Consider the following 25,252-nt stretch of genomic DNA (forward strand, 5'->3'; position numbering starts at 1 on the left):
ACTTTTGACGGAAGATTTTCATTTAGTTGTAGTCATACTTTAATCACCTGAAATGCAGAGGTGTAATTTCACACAAGACAAAAGGGGTGGCAAAAAATAAGTCAACATAGCCCCATTTTCTAAAATAGCAAAAATATCAGGAAAAGTACAGGAAAGCCTGATGTCTCGGAATGGCACATCTGTACAAGCTCTCAACGTGCTCGTAGATCTGGCGATGCGTTGTGAGCTTGTAGATCCACTATTTTGAGTGAAAAGAGAAAATGTTTGAAAATGTTCTCCTATAGTGAAAGTGCTCGGCCATTATTAAATGCAAGGTAACCTGAGACCTCGCGTGGCTTATTGCTTCTTCAAACTGGGGGTCCTTGAAATGAAAACGGTTGAGAATCACTGATCTAGCATGCCTGCTGAGGCAGAGTGGAGATGGAAGGGCTTTTATTCTCTATTATACTTCTGTATGCTCATGCGGTTATAAGCGAAGGTTTTCAAAATAGCCTCTCCATATTATATATATATGTTATCCATTATGGAACACATTTAAAATCCAAAGGCAATGTTACAGACTAGGTAAACACTTTCTTTCCCGCAATTCACCAGCATATGTGTTTATTTTATTCGCTTTGTCTTTCTCTTCCAGCATGTTGCGCATCTGCATTACGCATGATTTTCTCTTTGACATTACTGTGTCTGCATAAAGGCTCACTATAATCACCCACTTGGCGGCTATAACGCTCCAGGTCTTCAGATTAATTTCAGTGCTGTGCATCTGTCTTAATCCATATCACAACGTCAAGTACTCCCTCCCTGGTGAATGTGAGGAGGAAGTGGTTATCCATTAACACAGCGTTACTCGACTTCAACACAATGCAGTTCCACTTCCAAGAAACTCAGAGAGGTTTGGCTGGTGTCACTCCCCCCATCTCTCTCTCTCTCTCTCTCTCTCTCTCTCTCTCTCTCTCTCTCTCTCTCTCTCTCTCTCTCTCTCTCTGGGTCTCTCCCCCTCCCCTTCCTGTGCTGTATAACCGCTGTAAAAAATAAAAAGCAACACACAAGTGAGAAATAGCTTTGTAGTTGCCAGGAGTAAAAGTCTATTCGTCTCCTGTCGGTCGGCTCTCCCTTTTGTTGCGTGACTGATGGTTTTAATTACCTGTTAACTCCCCATCCGTGCGCTCAGCAGATACACATGATAGATGGCAGAGGTGGTGCACGGCGCCACCATCTGCTCTGGAGGGGGAGGGCGGGAGGAGTCCTCTTCCTCCTCTCCTCCCACACCGCTGTCACGCTAAAGACAGCCACCACAGTGGGAGAGAGAGAGAGAGACGGGGGGATTGCAGGTGCATCAAGGGACAGAGTGCAAGAAGCTGTCCCAGTTTAGATCCAGTTGACAGCTATTTAATGTCACAGAGGTCTCTCTCTCTCTCTCTCTCTCTCTCTCTTGGGCGGGGGGGCAGAGAGGAGGGGGGGTTCCTCTAGACGATCACGATCAGGCAGCAAATTGCTGCACTTTGCATAGAGATGTAGAGATGTGTGTGTGTGTGTGTGTGTGTGTGTGTGTGTGTGTGTGTGTGTGTGTGTGTGTGTGTGTGTGTGTGTGTGTGTGTGTGTGTGTGTGTGTGTGTGTGTGTGTGTGTGTGTGTGTGTGTGTGTGTGTGTGTGTGTGTGTGTGTGTGTGTGTGTGTGTGTGTGTGTGTGTGTGTGTGTGTGTGTGTGTGTGTGTGTGTGTGTGCGTGCGCGCGCGCTCTCTTTGATAGTGCTTCAGTTAAGATGCAGGCAGTTTGTAAACACTTCGCAGGGGAAATGCATGTAATTGTCAAACAGGACAATCCACTATTTGTTGCGGTTTAATGTGAAACGGTTCCTCTCTCACGCAGTTGTCTACATCTCTCTCTCTCTCTCTCTCTCTCTCTCTCTCTCTCTCTCTCTCTCTCTCTCTCTCTCTCTCTCAACCTTCTCTGTCTCACAGCCAGTGTTAATTTTTTTGACGAAGACTAAGTCGACTAAGGTTTTCCAGAAGACTGAAAAGGATTAAGACTAAATGTTGTGTTTATTCAAAAGGCAAAGACTAAGACTAAATCAAAATATTCTGAGAAAAAACTCATCAGCCTTCTCTGTCTCACAGCTATAGTACAGCTCTCTCATCAACCTCCTCTTGATCACAGCTGTACTACACCGACTCAACCTCCTTTGAATCGCTGCACACATCTTGGAAGCCTTTAGGCTGCCATGCTTGTTCTCTACCTATAGGATATACCTTTAGCGATCCTACTGCAAGGGTTCATTTAGCTGTTATGGCCATGCTTGTTCTCTACCTATAGGATATACCTTTAGCGATCCTACTGCAAGGGTTCATTTAGCTGTTATGGCCATGCTTGTTCTCTACCTATAGGATATACCTTTAGCGATCCTACTGCAAGGGTTAATTTAGCTGTTATGGAATTACTCAACATATGAAAAATGAAAAAAAGGCTAATGAAAAAACAGTCAGTTAAGACATAGATCAAATAAATAAATAGATACAATATTTATAATAATTAATGCCAGAAGAGCAAAGGATAAAAATGGGATAGGAACATAATCGACACCATACCTTTACAGGCATCTTTGTCTGATCAATTCTGCTGTGACGACTCTGGATCAATACATTTATGTCTATCTAACAAACACTTCTCTAGACATTGTAGCAAAACTACAAACGTGTCTTTTGGTTCTATAGGGTGAGGGAAATAGGAAAGGCCCGTCGGTCACCAAAATCAGTTCATGCACCAAAACACATGCTTGTTTCATTTCAATCTGATGTCCTGTGTGATAGAGGACATCTTGGTCTTATGATGGCACTACAGGAAAGGCCGTGGGGTCAACCCAAAGCAATAGGTTCTTCCTCTGGGGAGTGTGAAGGTGCACAGAACAATTCCATGGCACATACTCCAGCCTGTAGTTTCTGAGGTGTGTTGTTAGCAGTTCCAGGGGGAAAGTAACTAAGTGCATTTACTCAAGTACGGTACTTGACTCATTGCGTGCCAATGACGAGGTTCTCGTCTTCCAAGGATGCCAATTACGAGATTCCTGTCATGATGTTTTTTTCAGTGGTTTACGGTAGAGGGTGCTCTGATCCACAACAAGAAGTGTACAGCCGAGCCAGAAATCACGTGATCACAAGAATTCTACAAAATATATATATTTTTTTAAATCCGCTTTTCCACTTTCTGGTGGTTTTTGGGCAAAAACAAGCCACATTCAAAATAAAATAAAAACAGTCTGGCTCACAATACTAGTAGGGGAGTAATCTGTAAAGACACATTCTGTCAGCACCCCTGCCATAAACATGCAGTGTTAGTGTTGTGGCCTGGAATTGAACCGGGTACTGTTGTCGTGTATTTGACACTATCTGCTCATTATAGACTAACTCCTTTTAGATTGAGACATTTAGAGGATTTTACAGAATAAGATGATGGCTATGCATGCAATAATTTAGAAGATTGAGAATGTAACTCGGTTCACCTGGAGCACAGTGCATGCAGTGCTGTAAGGGCATTGTTGAGTACACTCACAAAGGACATACACACAAAAGCGCACATGCACACAATCTTTTCCTAAACTATGAATTAAACTTTATACATCTTTTTTTAAACCATAAAAAAACTATTTATCTTGTCTTGTGAAGTTAATGGTTATTCATAATGTCTGAGTTCTCAAACTTGTAGGGACATTTGGATCTCACAAATGTAATACAGGTACGCACCCACGCACGCAATTGTTGAGTACACTCACAAAGGACATACACACAAACGTGCACATGCACACAATCTTTTCCTAAACAATGAATCAAACTTTCAACACATTTTTTTAAACCATAAAAAAACTATTTATCTTGTTTGTGAAGTTAATGGTTATTCATAATGTCTTAGTTCTCAAACTTGTAGGGACATTTGGCTCTCACAAGTGTAATACAGGCAGTCAGGCACGCACGCACGCACGCACGCATGCATGTACGCACGCAGGAAGGCAGCCATTGCAGGCAGGCACGCACGCACGCACACACACACAAACACACACACACACACACCGCGCTCTGTATCTCCCGAGAAGGACATCATGTGACACAGGGGTCAGTGCTTATTGGACGACGATATTACATTATCTCACCTTGATTAAGTTCAGTCAGACTCACGTTGGCCTCTTATTGAGTTCAGACAGACTGAGCGCATCGTAATTACGCCATGCACACACGCACACACAGTACACACGCACATACAGTACACACACATACAGTACACACGCACATACAGTACAACACGCACACTCTCCAGCGCTCTGACGGGAGGGCTGACCTCTGCCGCATGTCACTGCCACATCCACCGCTGTGTGTCTACGCCGTGGTGGAGAGTAACTGAGTACATTTACTCAAGTACTTTACCATTATTTTATTTTACATTTTACTAGACGGATGTTACTGTAGGTTCTTAGCTAGCTATGATCCTTGATGACTATTTGTTGTGGTTGATGTATTTGATTTGTATTACCATGTGTTATTCTTTCTTACTGTAAGTCTGCTAAATGCCTAAATTGTAATTGTATACTATTGCATTATTTCCCCCCATTTTTCCAGTAATCTTTACTTCTACTACTCCACTACATCTCAGAGGCAAATTATGTACTGTAGGCTTACTTTACTACAATTATTTGACAGTTCCTGCGACCATACTGTAGGTCGCAGATTACTAACCTGTCAGTCCGTCCGTTCTTCCGTCAATCGATGTCTCCCTTTTGACTGATACATGTCCACTCAAACTGTAGACGGGCCCACCCAAATGTTTTTAGTGCAGCTGCGAAAACTGGAGTTCTCAACAGGCCCAAAACTTTGGGCCCAGCCCTACCTGGGCCATCATCAAACTGTACGCTCAAGACACTGCTCCCGCTGCCACCCTTAGATCTCCTATATGGAGCTGACTTGTTCTGCATGACATTCCATATGTTGATCTGACCTTATCAAACCCTGTACACTCAAGACACGCTCCATATATGGCCAGTACTGAATGAATTCCATATGTTGATCTGACCCCCCTTGCCAAAGCGCCAGCACTTTCCCAGCAGTCTGCCCTCACCCAGGCGGATGCGGATGCCTTTCTCCACTCCCTCCATTGGCTCCCGGTCACTGCCCGCACAAGAGAGTACAAAACTCTGATTCTGGTATTAATTTTGAATCCAATATTTCTTTCTTGAATTTTTAACAGTACTTTTACTTGTAACAAAAGTTATTCTACATTGTGGCTTTGATACTTTTACTTAAAGAAAGAAAAAAACAAAGTAGTTCCTCCACCGATACGAATGCTCAGATTCTGCGCGTAGGAAGCAGACGACCCACAATGCAGTGGGAGCGACCTCCATCTGTAATGAGGGTAATGATAGCCTTGAGACAAGACCATGCGCTAAATGTGCGCACGCACACACACACACCACACGCTAAATGCAGATCTATGTATGCACGCACATACACACACACCCACGACAATACCACACGCTAAATGCAGATGAGATACGCTACTCGCAGATGCGCGCACGCATGCATGCACGCACACACACACACACGCACACACACACACATGTACACACACACGTTTGTATTTGAATTGGATGGAGCCCGCACACCATAGGTACTAGCTACTAGCAAGACGTTCTTTATTTAAATTCTCCCAAATCTTGTTTAACCAGAATTCTAAAACGGGTAGTCCCAATACTTGATTCTGATTGGCTGGTTACCACGTGACCGGTGTAAATTTCACCGATAACCCACACCTTCAATCACTTTATATCATTCGCAGCTGATTCCGCATCTCTGTAGCTGTACTGGGGAAGGGGAGCGCTTGATTGCCTTGCAAACCCATGCCGTGCGGGCGTCTAAGCACCGCCCGGCTCCAGGCAGCCCCGTAAAGACATCAAGCGCTATTCTCCCGTCACATAGCTTACTTGCAGCAAAACAAGGACGTGATGTGGCTCGCTCTGGTGGCGCAAAGTGTAGCTACTTTTGTGAATGTAATCATTTTATTAGGTTAATATTGCTATATGTTTGTAAGCGTTTTAGAAAAGCAATAAGCCACTCGAGGCCCCAGCTTACCGGGTATTTTACAATGGTGTGGGAGGGTACGCCCCCAGCCATTGTAAAATAACCGGTAACCTGAGACCTCTCGTGGCTTATTGCTTTATTGAGGCACAGAGGAAATGGTCAACATTAATGTCTACTATCACATTATGCTATACTTGTGGGGACGTTTGGCATACACACACACACGCTTTGGCACAAATCATTACTCTGTGTCCCAGGTGTGGTGCTGGAAAAGAGTCTGATCCATTCATTAAGTGCCTCTGTCTTTTGCACCTGGACATAACTGCACACTGCACAGTACAGAACACATTACAATACTGTACAGCACAGTATACATATCACATTACAATGTAGTACATTTCACATTACACTACTGTACAGTACATATTACAAATTTACAATACTGTTGCGCTGAAAACACACCTCCCTCCCTATAGTCCAGTGGTGTTCAACCTTTTTCATGTCAAGGCCCCTTTATTTATTGGACATTTGAGCCACAGAGTAGACCACCATTTGATCAGATCTATCGCAAAAAGATCTTAGACGCAAAAATAACGCAAAAGAATTGTCTTGGATATGATTATTCTGTCCACAATTCCATGCTGTATTGATATGGTACCATACAAGAGACAACAGTCAGACATCGATCAAAATAGCAAGTATTCGCAGTCCGCAGTTAAGTTCGCTATTGACGTAGCCAGGTGATGCATCATGGGAGATCTCTGTCTGATGCTACTTGCTGGGGACCCCCTGGGAACCCTCGCTAGGACCCCAATATTTTCTACGTTGGCTATTATATGGCCAAATATTGGTACCAATTTGGGGGTCCTTGGCATGAAACTGTCCCCCCCCCCCCTCTCTTTCTCTCCATCCCTCTCTCCTCATCTCTCTCTCTCTCTCTCTCAACAGTGAGTCAGTGAGGTGTTGGGACGTGGTTTTAAGCTCCCTCGCCGCATCAATAACTGGCCCGTATTGATTTATTTCTCTCTTTCTTTCTTAAACAGTTAATGGAAGCCTTTAGGGCAGACGAGCTAATTAAAATCATATGCAGGTCAAGCTCATTTAAAGACTCTCCCCATTAGTTTGTGTTGAGCTTAACCGCGCTCGACTGGAAAATCTATCCATCGGGTATTGTAATTGACTGCTCCGTCTAATGGCTTTTCAATGCTCCTGTATAAGGGTAGAGAGAGAGAGAGAGAGAGAGAGAGAGAGATTTGAATAACCCACATGCAGAACTGTGTCTATTTAACCACATTAACCCCTGTCATCTGTATTTCAGTCACATGAACAGCAGAACTAAAAGATATGATGTGACGCGTTGTGAGCTAGTAGATTTCTTTAACATAGAGTTTAGGTGGTTTATGTATGTAGGTATATGTTGCATGCTAATCAAAATCGACAAAGTAATTATCATTGTAGTTATTATTATTATTATTATTATTTTTGGCCATTTGAGAATAGCAGATCTAACAAGCTCAAAATGTGTCGCATTGTGAGCTTGTAGATCTGCTATTTTCAAAAGATTTGTAGCCTATACATTTCATACATACATTTGAAAACTGGTGAAATGTGACTTTCAGCATGTTGAGTTTACCTTTATCTTGGTACTATAAGTACAGTACATTTTGAATTCTGTACATTTACTTGTGACAAAGTAATTCTACATTGCAGCATTAATACATACAGCATTAAAATAAATAAAACATGCCCGAGTACTCCTTCCACCGCAGGCTATCAGTAGCTTTGCTGTGTATTACACATTAATTCCACGGCTCTATAGAACACTATTCAGCCATTTGGAATGAAACGGGTGTAATGCAGCGACGGCTGCGCTTATTGAAGTACCGCCGTGACGACCCGAAACTAGCGGTGTTTCAAGGGCGCGCACAGAGGCGCTAAATGTGAAGGGAATAATGCGTGGTAAATTTCTCTTTGAATACAGCTCAATTAGAGCGGTCGGTTTGCTGGCTTCCTTTTATCCGTCTCGCTGATGTGTGAAGATGATAAAGTGGGGTAGAGGTGAAAGTTAGGAAATATTCGAGAAAAGGGCAAATGCCTCAAAATTGTGTACAGTTCTTAAAGTAAATTTACTTAGTTACACCACTTAAATGGGTGTAGGCCAAGGGCCCTTATAAGGTCCATTTCTCAAATTGTACTAGAGGCCTGATTGTGGGAACATTTGGCCATCATAAGGACAGTATATGTGTAGCGTACGCTATACACACATGCACGCACATGCGCATGCACTCCCCCATGGCATTTTGTTGTTCCCATTAACGCGCTAGCATTTGGGATGGCTGGCCTGCTCACATTTTAAAAGCCCATTACGCGACTCATTATTAAGGAGAAACCAAGCATTGAAATGCATTTAATGGGCGCGGTGAACGTATAGTCGTATACCAAAGAAAAAAGGGGGGGGAAAAGCTGCACGGTCCCGTCACCTGGAACACCTTCCGCTGTGTGGAACAGTTCCAGTCCCATTTCATGGGGTCACGGACTGAAGACTCCAGTTAGCGCTGCTTTGATTAAAGAGCCTGTTTGTAGCCAGTGATGGGGAAAAAGCACTATATGTTTTTAAAAGTATCGATACCGCAAAGTAGAAATACTAAGTAATTTAAGTATGTCCGGAATTAAAAATGTGCTTGAGTCTGGGTAGCTCAGTCGGTAGAGCTCTCGCCTTTGGACCACAAGTTCACGGGTCCGCACCACCAACTCAGCGTAGGAGTAGCATGGCAAGTCATCCGGAAAGTACTGGGTGCTGATGGCAGGTGTAGCGCTTCACCTCAGCCATCCATCTCCCAGGATCAGGCACATTGTAATCTCTCATGAACAGATTCTGAGCTGCGCTACCGAGACTCCCACGTGTTACCACTCCCGACCTGCAGTACCTATTCCTGGGACATGTGAGAATGGTCCAGTGAAGGAACAAAGACAAACAAGTCCATTGTGGGTGTATGGGATTTTTCTGCACACTATCACTAAACATGGGTGAAATTCACCCGAACACCTGCCTGCAGAAAAAATCTGGGACGTGGGCAGTGAAACAAACCTTATGATGTCACTGAGCATCATGAAGGTACTGAAAGACCCACCCACCACATCAGCAACATTATGAAAATTACAAAAAAATATAATTGTTTAGTGTTCTAGGGTTAACCTGGTTTGCACGGTTTGGAGCCTTCATTTATCCAGTCTATTTTTCCTCCACCAACATTCACATACATCCAACACATGTGTATAGCTGTAGCTTTATATCTGCGGAACAGAAGCTGCCGTTTCTCCCATTGATTTTTCACTTATATTATTATATTATTTTCACAACCGGTATTCTTCTGCTCACATTTTCCTTTATCCACATGTCACTTTAACCCACGCATTGTGTGATCTTTTATATACCGTAGTAGGCGTCCATGGTGCTTTTTAATGTATGTGCTGGATATCAACCAGGATCAACCAGGATGTATACAGTACATATAGGTCGCGGGGGCAACAGCTCCACCAGAGTTCCAGACATTAGTGACTTCCTCCTGGGGGATCCCGAGACGTTCCAAGGCCAGTGAGTCGATGTGATTCCTCCATCTGCGCCTTGGTCTGCCCCGGGCTGGAGGGGGACGTGCCTCAAGGACCTCCCTAGGGAGACGCCCGAGAGGCATCCTAAACAGATGCCCGAACCTCCTAAGCTGGCTAGGTGGTTCGGAAATACTCCTGTAGCAAAGTACAAATACCTCAAAAATGTACCCGAGTACGGTACTGGAGTAAATGTACTTTGTTACTTTACACCACTGGGTGGAACGGAGGGACAGTCGAGTCAAGTCACGGACAGACAGAAAGCTGAGGATAAGAGCGGATAAGGAGGATAGTGTGTGTGTGTGTGTGTGTGTGTGTGTGTGTGTGTGTGTGTGTGTGTGTGTGTGTGTGTGTGTGTGTGTGTGTGTGTGTGTGTGTGTGTGTGTGTGTGTGTGTGTGTGTGTGTGTGTGTGCATGTGTGCGCACGCTTGTGTGTGTGTGTGTGTGTAGAGCTTACAGTTTTCTTTTTAGTTTTTTTTTTTTTGGGGGGGGGGAAGGAGTGTTGCAAGCTCACACGCATAGAGGTATGCATGTTTTGTATTAAGTAAAACATTTGAGTATTATTTTTCTCCACCACTGCATGCAGGGGAGGATGGAGGGAGGAGCAGAGGGGTTCAGTCATATCCCACCAGACCACAGTGGGCACGGGCAGTTCACCCAGCCCATAATCCTCCTCACACCTGCTCCATAAGCCCCTGTAGCCAAGCTCTCTGTACCCTGTCGGAACACCTCCAAACCTGGCCACAGAATTCACCCGCACTCCCGCCACACACACACACACACACACACACACACACACACACACACACACACACACACACACACACACACACACACACACACACACACAGACACTTGCCTCTAGCCAGTGGTGCACGGTGCACAGTGGACACGGCGGACTGCCACAGCAAACGCACGTTCACCCACCCACTCACACATACATGTGCAGTTGCGCATGTGAGCGATCCTATCATGTTAATTCACGCTGTTGACACTCGGCAAGCTATTGTAAGAGTTGGCATGAGGTGTGAATGGTTGTTTTTGATTGATACTCTGGTTATAGACACACTCTCACAGGTATACTACGCAGGCGCAACTCTTAATTAATAAATAACCATTATCACCGCAGCACCGGGTGATGGCTGGGTCTTTTTCTCCACTGCTCGCAGTCGCCATGACTTCCTTCTTCACCAAAACTTTTCCACAAGCCAGGTGGGTTGTTTTTACTGACCAGTGGGCTGTGGGCAGGGACAGGGTTGACCTGCTTCAACCGCTGTCCTCAGGGTGGGAGTGGTGGGTTGGTCAAATTGGTCACACAATTTGGATTTGCAACCCATTTATTCCTGATATAAAGGTTATCATTTAATGTATAAACGCACACGCACACACACAATTCCTGTATCTTGGCATGAATGCTAGTGACACAGGATTGTCGGCCAAGCAGAGAAACGGGGGCGCGCTGGAACGCACCAAACCTACCTTCATGCTTCCAACCTCCGTTCACCAGCTGTCTGCATGTCTTGTATCCGACTATAAGCACTGATTCTGCATGTGCATGAGTATCATGACCTGCCTGGATGCAAAAATCCACCTGTTGGTGGCGCTATAACAGACAAATGTGAAAAGGGTGGGATATATTCCTCAGCCTAGTGGGAAAGTGCGTGAAAGATTTCGCGTAAATTGCACGCTGCGTTCATGATTTGAGGCTTTTTGCTCAAAACGGGCCAATCCTGCAAACTTTGAAAACCAGCCAAGTATGATGGAATATGAAATATCGAACAGATCGGTCTTGAGCACATGACTATAGAGATACTGTGTAACGATTTGTGGGATTTGTGGACAAAATCTGGAGGAGTAATATAAAAAAATGTGTTTTACAAAAGTCGGCCTCCTGGTGGCGCTATAACAAGCCGTTCTGGAACATTTGGGGCAGAGGTTCTAGGTAGTGTGTGTGCAAAGTCTGGCATCGCCGGGGTTATCAGTGCCAGAGATTAGCTGGTAACGGACGAACAGACACACACGGACAGACGGACACACACACGGATGGAGTGCAAAATATACTCTTTTCGGCCTGGTGGAGAAAAATATTCATGGTCCCTGCACACTGCTGCGTTTTTTGTGATTTTTAGCGTTTTTCTCTCTAAAATGGGTCTAGGACCTTTAGTGTGAACTGTGAAGTCTGTCGGGTGGAAACCTGCAATATGTCCAAAACTGACTCAAATACAGAAATAGCAGATCTACAAGCTCGAAACACTGTATGCTGCTCAACAGCGAATCAAACCCAGGTGTTATTAAAGATCAAAATGGTAAGCGACTGCTATTGCGTGCATGGGTGCATGCACTTGCGTTTTGACTGGTTGTCGGCTCTGTGTGTGTGTGTGTGCGAGCACTATTTTTGTAGCCTATGCTGTTTCACTTAAAATAGCTTGTTTGTTGACCTTCAACAGAGTAGCACAATTAATCATAGCGGTTTGAAAGACTGACAAGAAAGGTTGTGATATTGGTTTGAATCGGCCCTCACCTGCCGATGTAATCACCCCTTACGTCTTGTTCAACAGAGATAAATTAAGATTTTGATTAAATAAAGGAAAAATACACAACAACTAATTTTCGGCTTGCATTGTTTATAACTATGTCCCCATTATGACTGTGGACGTGCTCTGAAAATTTCCGGAAAAGTCATTTTTAATTTCAGCTTGTCTGTAATACCCTCCCGAATCACTCAGATGGTTCTTAAACAGGAACATCAGGGCAGATAAGGGCTCACTGTGGGAATCCCCGGGGAGACGAGAGCCACCTCATTGTCTGTGCATCCTAGACGGAGGAGGAAGGGACCGTTTTATTTTTGATCTGGCCCTGATAGAAGTAGAACTTGTTTTGTCTGCTCTATACAGTGGTGAAGTAGAACTTGTTTTGTCTACTCTATACAGTGGTGAAGTAGAACTTGTTTTGTCTACTCTATACAGTGGTGAAGTAGAACTTGTTTTGTCTGCTCTATACAGTGGTGAAGTAGAACTTGTTTTGTCTGCTCTATACAGTGGTGAAGTAGAACTTGTTTTGTCTACTCTATACAGTGGTGAAGGGGGGGCATCCTTTTGTCCGACAACTCATAGGCCCGACGGGGCAATGCTCCGAGGTGCGCTGCGGGTCGGGAGAGGGTAGCGGTTAGGTTTAGGTGTCTGCCCCGGGGGAGGTTAGGGTTAGGGTGAGGGAGGAGGTAGGTTGTCGTTCGGACCAATGCTCCGTCGGATGAAAGTACTGCAAGAGTGCAGTGAAGTAGAACTTGTTTTGTCTGCTCTATACAGTGGTGAAGTAGAACTTGTTTTGTCTACTCTATACAGTGGTGAAGTAGAACTTGTTTTGTCTACTCTATACAGTGGTGAAGTAGAACTTGTTTTGTCTACTCTATACAGTGGTGAAGTAGAACTTGTTTTGTCTACTCTATACAGTGGTGAAGTAGAACTTGTTTTGTCTACTCTATACAGTGGTGAAGTAAAACTTGTTTTGTCTACTCTATACTGTGGTGAAGTAGAACTTGTTTTGTAGACTACTCTATACAGTGGTGAAGTAGAACTTGTTTTGTCTACTCTATACAGTGGTGAAGTAGAACTTGTTTTGTCTACTCTATACAGTGGTGAAGTAGAACTTGTTTTGTCTACTCTATACAGTGGTGAAGTAGAACTTGTTTTGTCTGCTCTATACAGTGGTGAAGTAGGACTTGTTTTGTCTACTCTATACAGTGGTGAAGTAGAACTTGTTTTGTCTACTCTATACAGTGGTGAAGTAAAACTTGTTTTGTCTGCTCTATACAGTGGTGAAGTAGGACTTGTTTTGTCTACTCTATACAGTGGTGAAGTAGAACTTGTTTTGTCTACTCTATACAGTGGTGAAGTAAAACTTGTTTTGTCTGCTCTATACAGTGGTGAAGTAGAACTTGTTTTGTCTACTCTATACAGTGGTGAAGTAAAACTTGTTTTGTCTGCTCTATACAGTGGTGAAGTAGAACTTGTTTTGTCTACTCTATACAGTGGTGAAGTAAAACTTGTTTTGTCTGCTCTATACAGTGGTGAAGTAGAACTTGTTTTGTCTACTCTATACAGTGGTGAAGTAAAACTTGTTTTGTCTGCTCTATACAGTGGTGAAGTAAAACTTGTTTTGTCTACTCTATACAGTGGTGAAGTAAAACTTGTTTTGTCTGCTCTATACAGTGGTGAAGTAGAACTTGTTTTGTCTACTCTATACAGTGGTGAAGTAAAACTTGTTTTGTCTGCTCTATACAGTGGTGAATTAGAACTTGTTTTGTCTACTCTATACAGTGGTGAAGTAGAACTTGTTTTGTCTACTCTATACAGTGGTGAAGTAGGACTTGTTTCGTCTCGGAATCGGATCGGGAGCAAAAACACGGGATCCGTTAAAGAAGTGGATCATCCATTGAATGATCCCTGACCCAGTGACCTTTGACCACCCCCCCCCCCCCCCCCCCCCCATGCAGGTCCTTCTCTGGTGGGCGCTCTGAAGAAAGACTGGGCTTCTCCTAACAGCATCGCCCTCTCGTGGCAGGAGCCGGAACTGCCGGGGCCGCTCGTCCTCGACTATGAGGTCAAATACTATGAGAAGGTAAGAGATGAGCACAGCGAAGGGTTTAGTTCGTTGCTTTCTCACTCAACAGTAAAAAGAAGGATCATAAAGTATAAGCAGGGGTGGGCAACTTGGATGAGGGACACTATACTGTATTTCCATACTCACTCCAGAGGGTAACATTGCATATGTACTTTTGGGCAGGAACCTCTTTTTTCCATATCTATCTGCACATTTTACAATTTAAGAACAATCATGGCCTTTTTAACCCTAGAACAATAAACCCAATGTGGGAGTACAGTATATGGGATTTTTCTCTATCACTAAACGTGGGTGAAATTCACCCAAATTAATTAATAAATACATGAGACCGCTACTGCATCAAGCATAACCAACAAACACACGTTACTAATGGTTAAACTATCGAAACAAATTGTCAAATAATTACAAGAGGCAAGACCGTGGTCTGACGTACACGAGTACAAGAGTGCTCTCATCCTAAACTAAACTGATTTACAGTCACTCAGTCAATTATGTGCAGTTGTGATGTTGATACATTGTGAGCTTGTAGATCTGCTATTTTAACTACTCTCGATGATGAAGCTGATGAAGCAGTGCATTCATTTATGAAAAGAACAAGTTTAAACAGGGAGATACAACTAACCCTGATCTCTCTCTCTCTCTCTCTCTCTCTCTCTCTCTCTCTCTCTCTCTCTCTTCCCCCGCCCGCCCACACACACACACGCACACACACACACACAGGAGTATGAGCAGCTGAGCTACTCATCGACGCGCACCAAGGTACCCAGTGTGATCATCTCGGGATTGAAACCGGCAACCTGGTACATGTTCAGCCTCCGCACGCGCACCGCAGCTGGCCTCTCCTCCTACTCCCCCATGTACGAGTACGAGACCACCGGAGACTGTGAGTACTTGTGTGTGTGTGTGTGTGTGTGTGTGTGTGTGTGTGTGTGTGTGTGTGTGTGTGTGTGTGTGCATGCTTATATTTGGTAGCCTAGGAGTTTGAGTGTGTGTGTGTGTGTGTGTGTGTCAGGCATAGCCTCAAACCATTCAGCTATTGCTGCCATGTGTGCGAGTAACCACACACACACACACACATACACAGTACACGCTGTACTCTCTTTCGCATGTGTGTGTAAGTGCATACAGTGGTGTGTGTGGCGAACACACACAGTACACGGCACAAACAACATTCATAACCTGTCGTCGTCGTGTTTTTGTGGAGTTTTTTTATTTACTTTATTTGGTCCCAGAGAAGAGCATTACATCTGGCAGAGCTCCTCTCTCTCTCTCTCTCTCTCTCTGCCTCTATGCCACTCTGTCACGGGTCAGATAGAGTTCAGGTGGCCTGGGGCCAGTCCAATGCCCTGGGGCAGTGTGCCAGCAGGGGGCAGTGTGCAGTAAATAATGAGCGCCTGTTTGTTCACTGGACTGGGGAGCCCCATCCATCCAGCCATGCTGGAATGTCAGCCAGTGTTGCCATGTCTGCTCATTATGAGCCAATGTTAGACTGTGAGAAATCTGGACATTTTCTTCAGGGGCTCAGGGCTTTTCTATATATTCCGGACGGATATTCCACTTCTAGATTGCAGTATTGAGTACCTTTTCTGACACTATTCAACTCGTGTCATTGTTGGAAAAGCTTCACAATGACTGTGGCCCTGCGTGCGTGTGTGAGTGTGGCCTTTCCACTGCCCTACTTGGCGACCCTGCAGCCACAAACGTAACCACCCCTCTCTTCTGTGTCTGTGACAACCACATACTTTAAACCTGGACAGGAGCACACAATAGAAATTCAATGAAAGCCTGCAGTGGTTTGTGGTTTTCTTTAGCATCACCTTCCTTTAAGCCTCTGACAAATCACTTGCAAACGTGGTGTGCACCTCCCAATTAGGTTACATGCACTGACCCTAAAACCAGTGGTGGAAAGTAACTAAGTACATTTACTTTTGTACTGTACAACCATCTAGGTATTTGTACTAAGGCTGCACAACTTTATTGTATCGTCATCGAGGTATGAACATGCACAATATCACTATCGCAAAAAGGCAACGGTATCACAATATGATATATCGTCAATATATTGATATATCTTTGATATGTTGTGAGGTCTATTGACTTGTTAAGCCCAAACCACACCAAAGGGTTGGGTTGGAGCAAAACGTTTTTTTTTTTTTGTAAGGTAAACCACACCAATGAAACTCCTTGCAACTCAATGAGTTGCATTGGTGTGGTCTACCTTAAAAAAAATATTTGTTTTTATTTTATTTTCGTTTTTTGTTTTAGCCTAGGGGGGAGGGGGGGGGTCGTATATGTTTGTGTGTTTTGTGTGTTTACTTGCTTACATGTAATGTAATGTAATGAAAAAATGTATGAACGAAAAAGAAAAAATTGGTGTGGTTTAGGCTTCATTATGCAGTTTTTTGAATAATGTTTAGTTTTCAATGTTGCAATAAGTATTATATAGAATATGACATTTTAACAGTAATTTCGTAAATCGTATCGATATACTTGGCATAAATGAGATATGACATTTTGTCCATATCGTGAAAACCTAATTTGTACAATTTCCACTTTTACTACTACTCCACTACATTTCAGATCCAAATGTGGTACTTTTATCTCCACTGCATTTATTTGAAAACTGTAATAGTTACTAATAGTAATTACTTATTTGTAGGCATTTGAAAACGTGACATGGGACATTCTGCATAATGAGTACTTTTACTTTTGGCTCTTTAAGTACATTTTCAAGCCAATACTTTTGTACTTTTACTCATGTAAACGATGAATTCCGGACATTTACTATAGTGACATTATTATTTCTATTTTGTAGCATATCGATACTTTTACTTAAGTAAAATCAGTTTTTCTACCACTGATGATGAGGTCTCTGCGTGTATGTTCACCTTCCAGATAGGTCACATTTACTGACCCTAAAACTAATGCCCCAAATGTCAGCAAACCCGCGGCGCACACTGACCATCCGATCAATGCACGAGATCGATGGCTTAGGCTGAGAAAGCAGTCTGCCGTCACAGTAGGTGTATTTTCCATCCGCGTGTGTTGGGTTTCTTTTTTATTTCTATTATTATTCATATTTATATATTTCGTTGCTGGCGGGTGTAAACCGTGTGTGTCCGAAACCATTCCTTTCTTATTGTTTAAAAGAAAATCACACCGGTCAGACATTTTTATCCCACAATTTTGTAACCCATTTATTCACCCAGTGTCAATTATCAAATGTAATCCTGGGTTCTACACTCCCTCCGCCAACCCGGGGAGAGCAACGGACTGACCTCATACTATGCATGAGGGGTCCAAGGCGCTTCTTTTCACCTGACAGGGGGTTGTTTTCCTGGTTGGACGTAGTGCGTGGAAGGAGACCAGGGTTACTGCATGTTTTTGCAGGTGCTGTCAACTCATCCCCATGGAGGAGTTGACATCCGCAGCCTTAAAAGGGAATGCAGAAAGGTAGAGCGGCTGTGGAAAGACATCTAAGGAGACAGTTCACTTCACTCAAATGAAGGAACCCAGTTCCTGTCTTCTTTGATGATGACTGTGAACAATTCTCATCACTTTTTCAAGTTGACAACATCCAATATAACACCTCCTAGCATCTGTACTGTACCATTTCACAAGTTTTCAAATTATAAAATGTATAGAATTCTTTAGAAAATAGCAGATCTACAAGCTCAATATGCGTCGCATTGCAACACTTGGTGAGCTTGTTATTTCCAAATGGCCAAAATGTACATGTACAGAATGGGCTGATCTGTTAATGTATATTTTGTAATAATAATCAAACTGCACAAAGTAACTATAGTAACTAAAGTCTTCAAATAGAGATGTAGTGGAGTAGAAGTAAAAGTAGTGAAAGTTGAAATATGGAGACACCAGGATTCTGGTGGACAGCGACTATACTGTAGTGTATATACAAGTAAGACGCGCAAACGCGTGAAGCGAACGCAGCTCTTGTGTGTGTGTGTGTGTGTGTGTGCTACAGCTGCGCCCTGTGTGTGTGTGTGTGTGTGTGTGTGTGTGCTACAGCTGCGCCCTCTGGTGGCGGGCGGGTGGTGTAACAGCGTGACACACACACACACACACACACACAGACATTCAGCCCTTGCTGTCATAGTAAGTGGCTCACTGCGTTCGCAATTACATATATATAACTAGAAAAAGTGCCCTTCCGGGCACAGGTCTCCACCAGGTTATCCACAGATCCGTGCAGTTAGAGGTAAAAACACTTTTCGGCCAGTTATAGCGCCACCTTGAGGCTGAGTTGAAATTGTTCATGTGGCATTTCGTCCTCGGCCTAGTGGGAATGTGGGTGCACAATTTCACGGAAATCACGCGATGTGTTCATGATTTGCAGCATTTTGTTTGAAACTGAGCACTCCTGTGAACTTTGGAAGCCAATCTTAACCAATCAGGATGGAGTCTGATAAATCTGAAAGACCCGTTTCGTTGAATGGCTCTAGAGAGACTGTGTACCAATTTGCGTGATGTTTGGACAAAATCTGTAGGTGTACTGTGCAAAAACTTGTTTTGCACAAAGCGGCCTCCTGGTGGCGCTATAACAGGCCGTTCTGGAAAGTTTGGGGCAGAGGTTCATCGTTGGCATCCAGGGAGTGTGTGTGCAAAATATGGCATCGACCGGGTTAACGGTGGCCGAGATTAGCTGTTCACGGACACACGGACACACGGACACACGGACGGACGGACGGACGGACACGCGGACGGACGGAGTGCAAAACATACTCTCCCCACATGCCTTCGGCCTGGTGGAGACAAATATATATTATATTTTTTTCTTCTTTTTTTAATGCAAAGCGGTTTCAGATCTGCCTGATGCTTTTGTCTGTCTGTCTGTCTGTCTGACTGACTGACTGACTGACTGACTGACTGACTGACTGACATGCACGTGCAGATGTGCTAACATAAAATCATGTGCACGCACGCACACACACACACACACACACACACACACACACACAAGCACACACACACTGGTCAGTCAGTCGGTCTGGAACCCCTTTCTACGAGGCAAAGGGAGCCATGCATGGTGATCTCCCATTCATATTCATTAAGTGTGAAATATTATAGAAATACATTTGGTAATAGCAATCATATTTCAATTATGTGTGCGCCGGTCGTCCCACAGTGAAGACACACAGCTTAAATGAAAATCATGAATATCAAATGGGGGCCAATTTAGTCCAAACGATCACCCGACTAAATCACTGTTTCATGAATGAATTATATTAATTAGGATGACAGCTGGCATAATGAATCACTCACATTTTATTTCAAACAACTCAACATATTATTGTCTGCCCTTATCTGGAGGGAACATGTCGTCAATGCAGAGAAAAAGGAGAGAAAGTTATATATAATGTTGTAATGAGACTGTCTGTCTGTCTGTGTGCCTGCTTTTCTGTCTGTCTGTTGAAAAACATTTTGGAATAGTTCAAATAGACGATGTACAGGCTCACAGCGTGTCATGTACGTATATCGGCTAGTTGAACAATTTTAAAATGTTTAAAAGAAAAACAGGTTTAGGGATAAGGGGTAAGGCACTGGAACAAATAGGGCCCCAAGTCTCTTTGCCGGAAATAGCAGATTTACAAGATCACAACATGTCTGTAGTGAGCTTGTTGATCTGCAATTCCCTTTGCCTATATGAAATGCCTTGGTAGGGGTATGGTGTGGTTAAAAACCTTGAGAGACACTGGTGACTCGACGACTCACGGCTCACTCTACTTGCCTATACTTGTCAGCCCTTTTAGAAAGCAAACTGTGTGTGTGTGTGTGTGTGTGTGTGTGTGTGTGTGTGTGTGTGTGTGTGTGTGTGTGTGTGTGTGTGTGTGTGTGTGTGTGTGTGTGTGTGTGTGTGTGTGTGTGTGTGTGTGTGTGTGTGTGTGTGTGTGTGTGTGTGTGTGTGTGTGTGTGTGTGTGTGTGTGTGTGTGTGTGCGTGTGCGTGCGTGCGTGCGTGCGTGCGCACGCGCGCGCGCATGTTTTTCCTAGAAGAAGCCACAGACATCCATCCATTGTATACAACATGGAAATCTAATTGTGGAGACTTGAAACTTGCTTGAGAACAATAATAATCCAACATAGTGAACTTTATTGCAGTCTTTTGCATTATTTCCTTTGTCAAAGTTATGTTGTCATTGCATTTTATTGGTGTTTAAAGTGTGGGGGTAGCGGGGGCTGGGGGGTGATTTCATAAGACTAGCCAAACTTTGTCCCTGGAGAAACAAATTGATTTAGGGACGAAATTACAAAGGACTGTGGGTATCCGCTCGCTGACACATAGCAAACGACTTGCAACATGCACGTTTATTTGGGTAACTTTGGAGGAAATGTAAAACGTGAAATTAAACTTTGTGTCATCGTATTTCAGCAAGAAATGCTGATCACGTTGCGAAGCGTTGTGAGCTTATAGATCTGCTACTGACAATTACTCAAATATTGCTCTGTGTGCCATTCTTAGCAGTCACCCTATATTATATATATTGACCCATAACTGTCAGTGTGCTTGTGCTCAACTGTGGTCGTGATGCTGCACTGCATTCTGACTCTGACTTCAAACGCGTCGTGTCACTCAAATATTTACTATCGTAAATGATGCAGAGCCACCTCCCTGACAATATCGCATAGACAGTTTGTTTATTTTTGGACAACAATGCTTATATGAGATGATTATATATGAGATGATTTTAAGATGACCCAATATTATTCTCCATAAACGAGTGACGTCAGGACTTAGGTAGGTACTATTTTATCGTGCATTGTCCCGGGCAAATAAATGAATAGATAAATAGATAGATCTATTCCAAAATTCCTTTAATGTCCAGAATTAATGGTATTTTATTTACCATGAGATAGCTGTTCATAGCATCCGTCGCTAGTCTCCGATAGCTTCCATGGTGTGACATTAAATCCAAAAACGCTGTGCACGTGCGCGCGCACACAAACTTTAGTGGCTTTGGTGCTTATTAAAACTTTAATCCGACCTCATGGGTAGTACTACTATTCATATCGACAGATCAAAGTCCCGAGTGAAACTATGAAATGGACGATTAGTACTTCCGGTTCAAGCAGCAGGTTCAGGCTCTCTTCTTTTTATGCATTTGTGTGCATTCTGCTGGCACTTGCCGTAGAGCACAGCTTATGGTAACAGTCTCTCTCTCTCTCCCCCAGCGTCAGACGTGGCGTCGGATCAGGGTCAGGTCCTGGTCATCGTGACGGCGGCGGTGGGTAGCTTCACCCTCCTCGTCATCCTCACCCTCTTCTTCCTCATCACCGGAAGGTAAAGTGGAGGCAATGTGTGTTGCTTTGAATGAATGAATGAATGAATGAATGAATGTGTGAATGCGTGAGTGAATGTGTGAATGAGTGAATGAGTGAGTGAATGAGTGAATGTGTGAATGAGTGAATGCGTGAGTGAATGTGTGAATGAGTGAATGAATGAATGAGTGAATGTGTGAATGAGTGAATGCGTGATTGAATGAGTGAATGTGTGAATGAGTGAATGTGTGAATGAGTGAGTGAGTGAATGAGTGAATGTGTGAATGAGTGAATGTGTGTGTGAATGAATGAGTGAATGCGTGATTGAATGAGTGAATGAGTGAATGCGCGAGTGAATGTGTGAATGAGTGAATGCGTGATTGAATGAGTGAATGAGTGAATGCGTGAGTGAATGAGTGAATGCGTGAGTGAATGCGTGGGTGGGTGGGTGGGCGGGCGGACGGGCGAGCGAACGAACGAGTGAGTGAGTGAGTGAAAGGCCCGAGCGCCACAATGTGTTGCAATGAATGAATGAATAAATGAACAACACCGCAATACGTGTTGCTTTGAAGGAAACAAACAGCAGAGGGTGTTTTTTCTTCCTTTTTTGCCGATGGGGTGTTCAGTGTCTTGCTCAAGGACTCAAGGAAACGAAAGCAGGTTGGAGCCACGGGTACATTCATATTATTGTATATTGTATAGTCTTTTTTCAGGATTCAAATTTAAAAATAGCAAAAGTAGCAGATCTACAAGCTTGTTGATCTGGTAGCCTACTTTTGATGCTGTAGTAGCCTGAGGTTGGGCATTAATTTAAGACAAGGAAAAAAAAACACAAAATGGTTGAATATGGAGATAAGAGGTCTCTGCCCGACAGCAACAATGTATGAGTTCAGGTCAGGGTTCACTTGTATTTGTCTGCCATAGATAGGAGAAAGTTGTTTTTTATTTGATCAAAACCCATAGATAGGAGAAAGTTGTTTTTTATTTGATCAAAACCCATAGATAGGAGAAAGTTGTTTTTTATTTGATCAAAACCCATAGATAGGAGAAAGTTGCCGTGGAGTCAAAGGGCTTACAAAGCTGCAGTATACGAAAACACATAAGTAACAACATATACGGTTGTATGTTGGCAGGCAGGCAGACAGACAGAGAGACAGAGACAGAGAGACAAAGAAACGGAGACAGACGGAGAGAGGTTGCAGAGGGTGCAGCGCCATCTCAGAGAGGCTAATTAGCCGATTAGCCCATTTTGTGCGGGAACCCCTTTTGGTGTTAGCATTACGTTATGCTTTAGCTATTGAAAAATAGCAGATCTACATCTAGATCTTGTAGGTCTGCTTTTTTTTTTACAAATCGAACGACTGACACAGAAACATAGCTTTTTATAGAAAACTGTCAGGATGTAGAAGACATTTTTAGAATCTGATCTCAGGTCAGAATGGGTTAGCAGAGATGCCCGCAGAGTGCAGCGTGGGCGTGTGCCAGAGAGCAGACGGCCACCATGGATGCCCGTAGGACCGTCTGGACTGAACCAGACCACTGGCTGGATTTGTGGAGGAGAGATAGACAGAGAGAGACAGAGGGGAGGTGTGAGTCTCTGTGGTGCGAAGCTATGCTATAAAAACAACATTCAAACACATACACTAAGGGGTGGGCGGAAGATGAGAAGTCTGCCTTCTGTTGGAGATATGAGTCATGCACACACACACACGCGCACAACCCACGCGTACATGCAGGTACAGCATCTGGCTTGGTGTCCTTTGTGTGAGTGCTAGGTGTACGAGGCTGACAGACAAAGAGCAGATGCTGTCTGGCTGGCTGGCTGGCTGGTGGGTGGGGGGGGGGGGGGTTGTTAAATGTCAAGTATAAAGTGATATTAAATTGGTCATAATGTGATGCTTATATTTTAACCATTTTGATATATAATTTATATACGGTATGAATTATCCAATGTCAGTCATTTCAATAACTCAGGAAGGACCACTGGACATAAGCCAGAATGTATTAATAATTATGAATCTGATGTGGATGTCGGGCGCTAAGGAGTCCTGTTTGACCAGATGTAAAAATGTAATAGGGTAGGAATACTCAAACCAAATACGGATTACCAATCTTTAAATATAAACCTTTAACCTTAAACACAAGATGAATATATTTTAGCAAAATCATCAACCTTATATGAATAGTTGAAAAGTAACATTCCTTTATGGTAAAAGTACTTTCTGTTAGGAAAACCCAAAATGAATCAGTATTGAAGTATTGAAGTCCAGACAGGGTGTGCAGTTTACGTCAGGTGGTATAATCGGAGAGAAAAGGATGGAGTTACATACTCTCTCAGTTTCACAAAATGGATGTACTTTAACACAGTTATCAGAATAACGCCGTTGTCAGGGTGACACACTCTACCATGACAACAGTTCACAGAAACAATGTGACGAGATGATGTCACCTTCTGAGGACCAGGAAGCTGGATGTTTGGGATTTGTAGTCTTGAGTTGCAGTTTGATCTTTGACCTATTGCAGGCTGACTAACAACCTTACTATCACATATTGGTATTGTTACTGAGAGAACAGACCGATGCCACATAGTCGAAGGCACCATAATGGAGTCCGCTGGGCTGGTAAACACCACAGTTATTTAACATTTTTAGAGTTTTTAGAATTACCTGAAAGATGGAACACTATAATATATATGGAACATATAAAATATCTCATAAATACAAATATCCATCAGCAAGTTTTCCTCGTGACACTTACTGTATATTAAGTGAAAAGATTTACATATTTGCATAGGCCTACCATAATAAGGTTCTACAATGTAATTCAGGTGGTGCGTTGCAGCATGAAATGGTTATTTATATTTACAGGGGTGACCTAATACTAGAAGGAAGTTTGCAAACCCCTGCGCTACAGATTGTGATTGTCACATTTCTTACTGTTTTTTTTTTTTCATGTTGCCTGTGCACCGTGCAGTATATGTATAATATTACTTGACAGTGTGTCTTGCTGTCTGCCTTATTTCTTTCTCTATTCTTATACAGATACAGCATGGCTATTTTTGAAACTGTAAAGCATTTGGAGTGTGTATGTATACAATAAACAATCAAAAAGAATTCCACCCACTCCTTTACAATGGAAGCAAACAAGCCACTGGGCTATTTGTGTCATCAATCTGTTGGCACTCGGGTGGTGCAGTGGTAAAGTGCCTGCCCACCACCACTAGGTGGCGTAGTGGTAAAACGCCTGTCCACCACCACTAGGTGGCAGCGTGGCACAGCGGTAAAGAGCCTGCCCACCACCAAAGAGGTTGTGAGGTTTGAATCCACCACATCCAGCTTTGTCGAGTTTGCCCGTGTTCAGGGGAGGGAAGGCGAGGCGGGGAGGGTGATATCTGTCGATACTCAAAGCGTTGTGTTGGTCGGGAGGAGTAGGACGAAGGCTCTATACGTTCTCCCGGTGGGGGCTCCTCACTGGCAGGTGAGCCAGTAGGATTTAGCGGATACAACAGCAGTGATGACAACACAGCAATGTCTGTGGGGAGGAATGTATTGACATAACGACAAAATTGGGGAGAAAAAGTGGTAACAAAATCTATCAATCAATTAAAACTCTAAACTTGTGATGTGACAATCCGTGGCCTTCAATTGAGAAGTTGATTTGAAGGGGAAAAAAACATTCGCCTTGTACTGTAG

At 43.5% G+C, this 25,252-nt stretch overlaps 1 protein-coding gene across 1 annotated transcript in view; it reads left to right on the forward strand.

Moving 5' to 3' along the window:
* Nucleotides 1–25,252, forward strand: part of LOC310867207 (ephrin type-A receptor 6-like) — a gene marked incomplete at its 5' end in the record, with an annotated part of 252,731 nt that overhangs the window by 199,177 nt on the left and 28,302 nt on the right. Inside the window, 3 exon segments of the mRNA XM_083777088.1 lie at nucleotides 14,157–14,281; nucleotides 15,005–15,167; nucleotides 21,474–21,582. Of these exon segments, the coding sequence (XP_083633214.1) occupies nucleotides 14,157–14,281; nucleotides 15,005–15,167; nucleotides 21,474–21,582 (397 nt within the window).

The sequence above is a fragment of the Protomyctophum parallelum genome (genome assembly GCF_964188405.1).
Source record: "Protomyctophum parallelum genome assembly, chromosome: 11".
In the NCBI taxonomy this organism is placed as follows: Eukaryota; Metazoa; Chordata; class Actinopteri; order Myctophiformes; family Myctophidae; genus Protomyctophum; species Protomyctophum parallelum.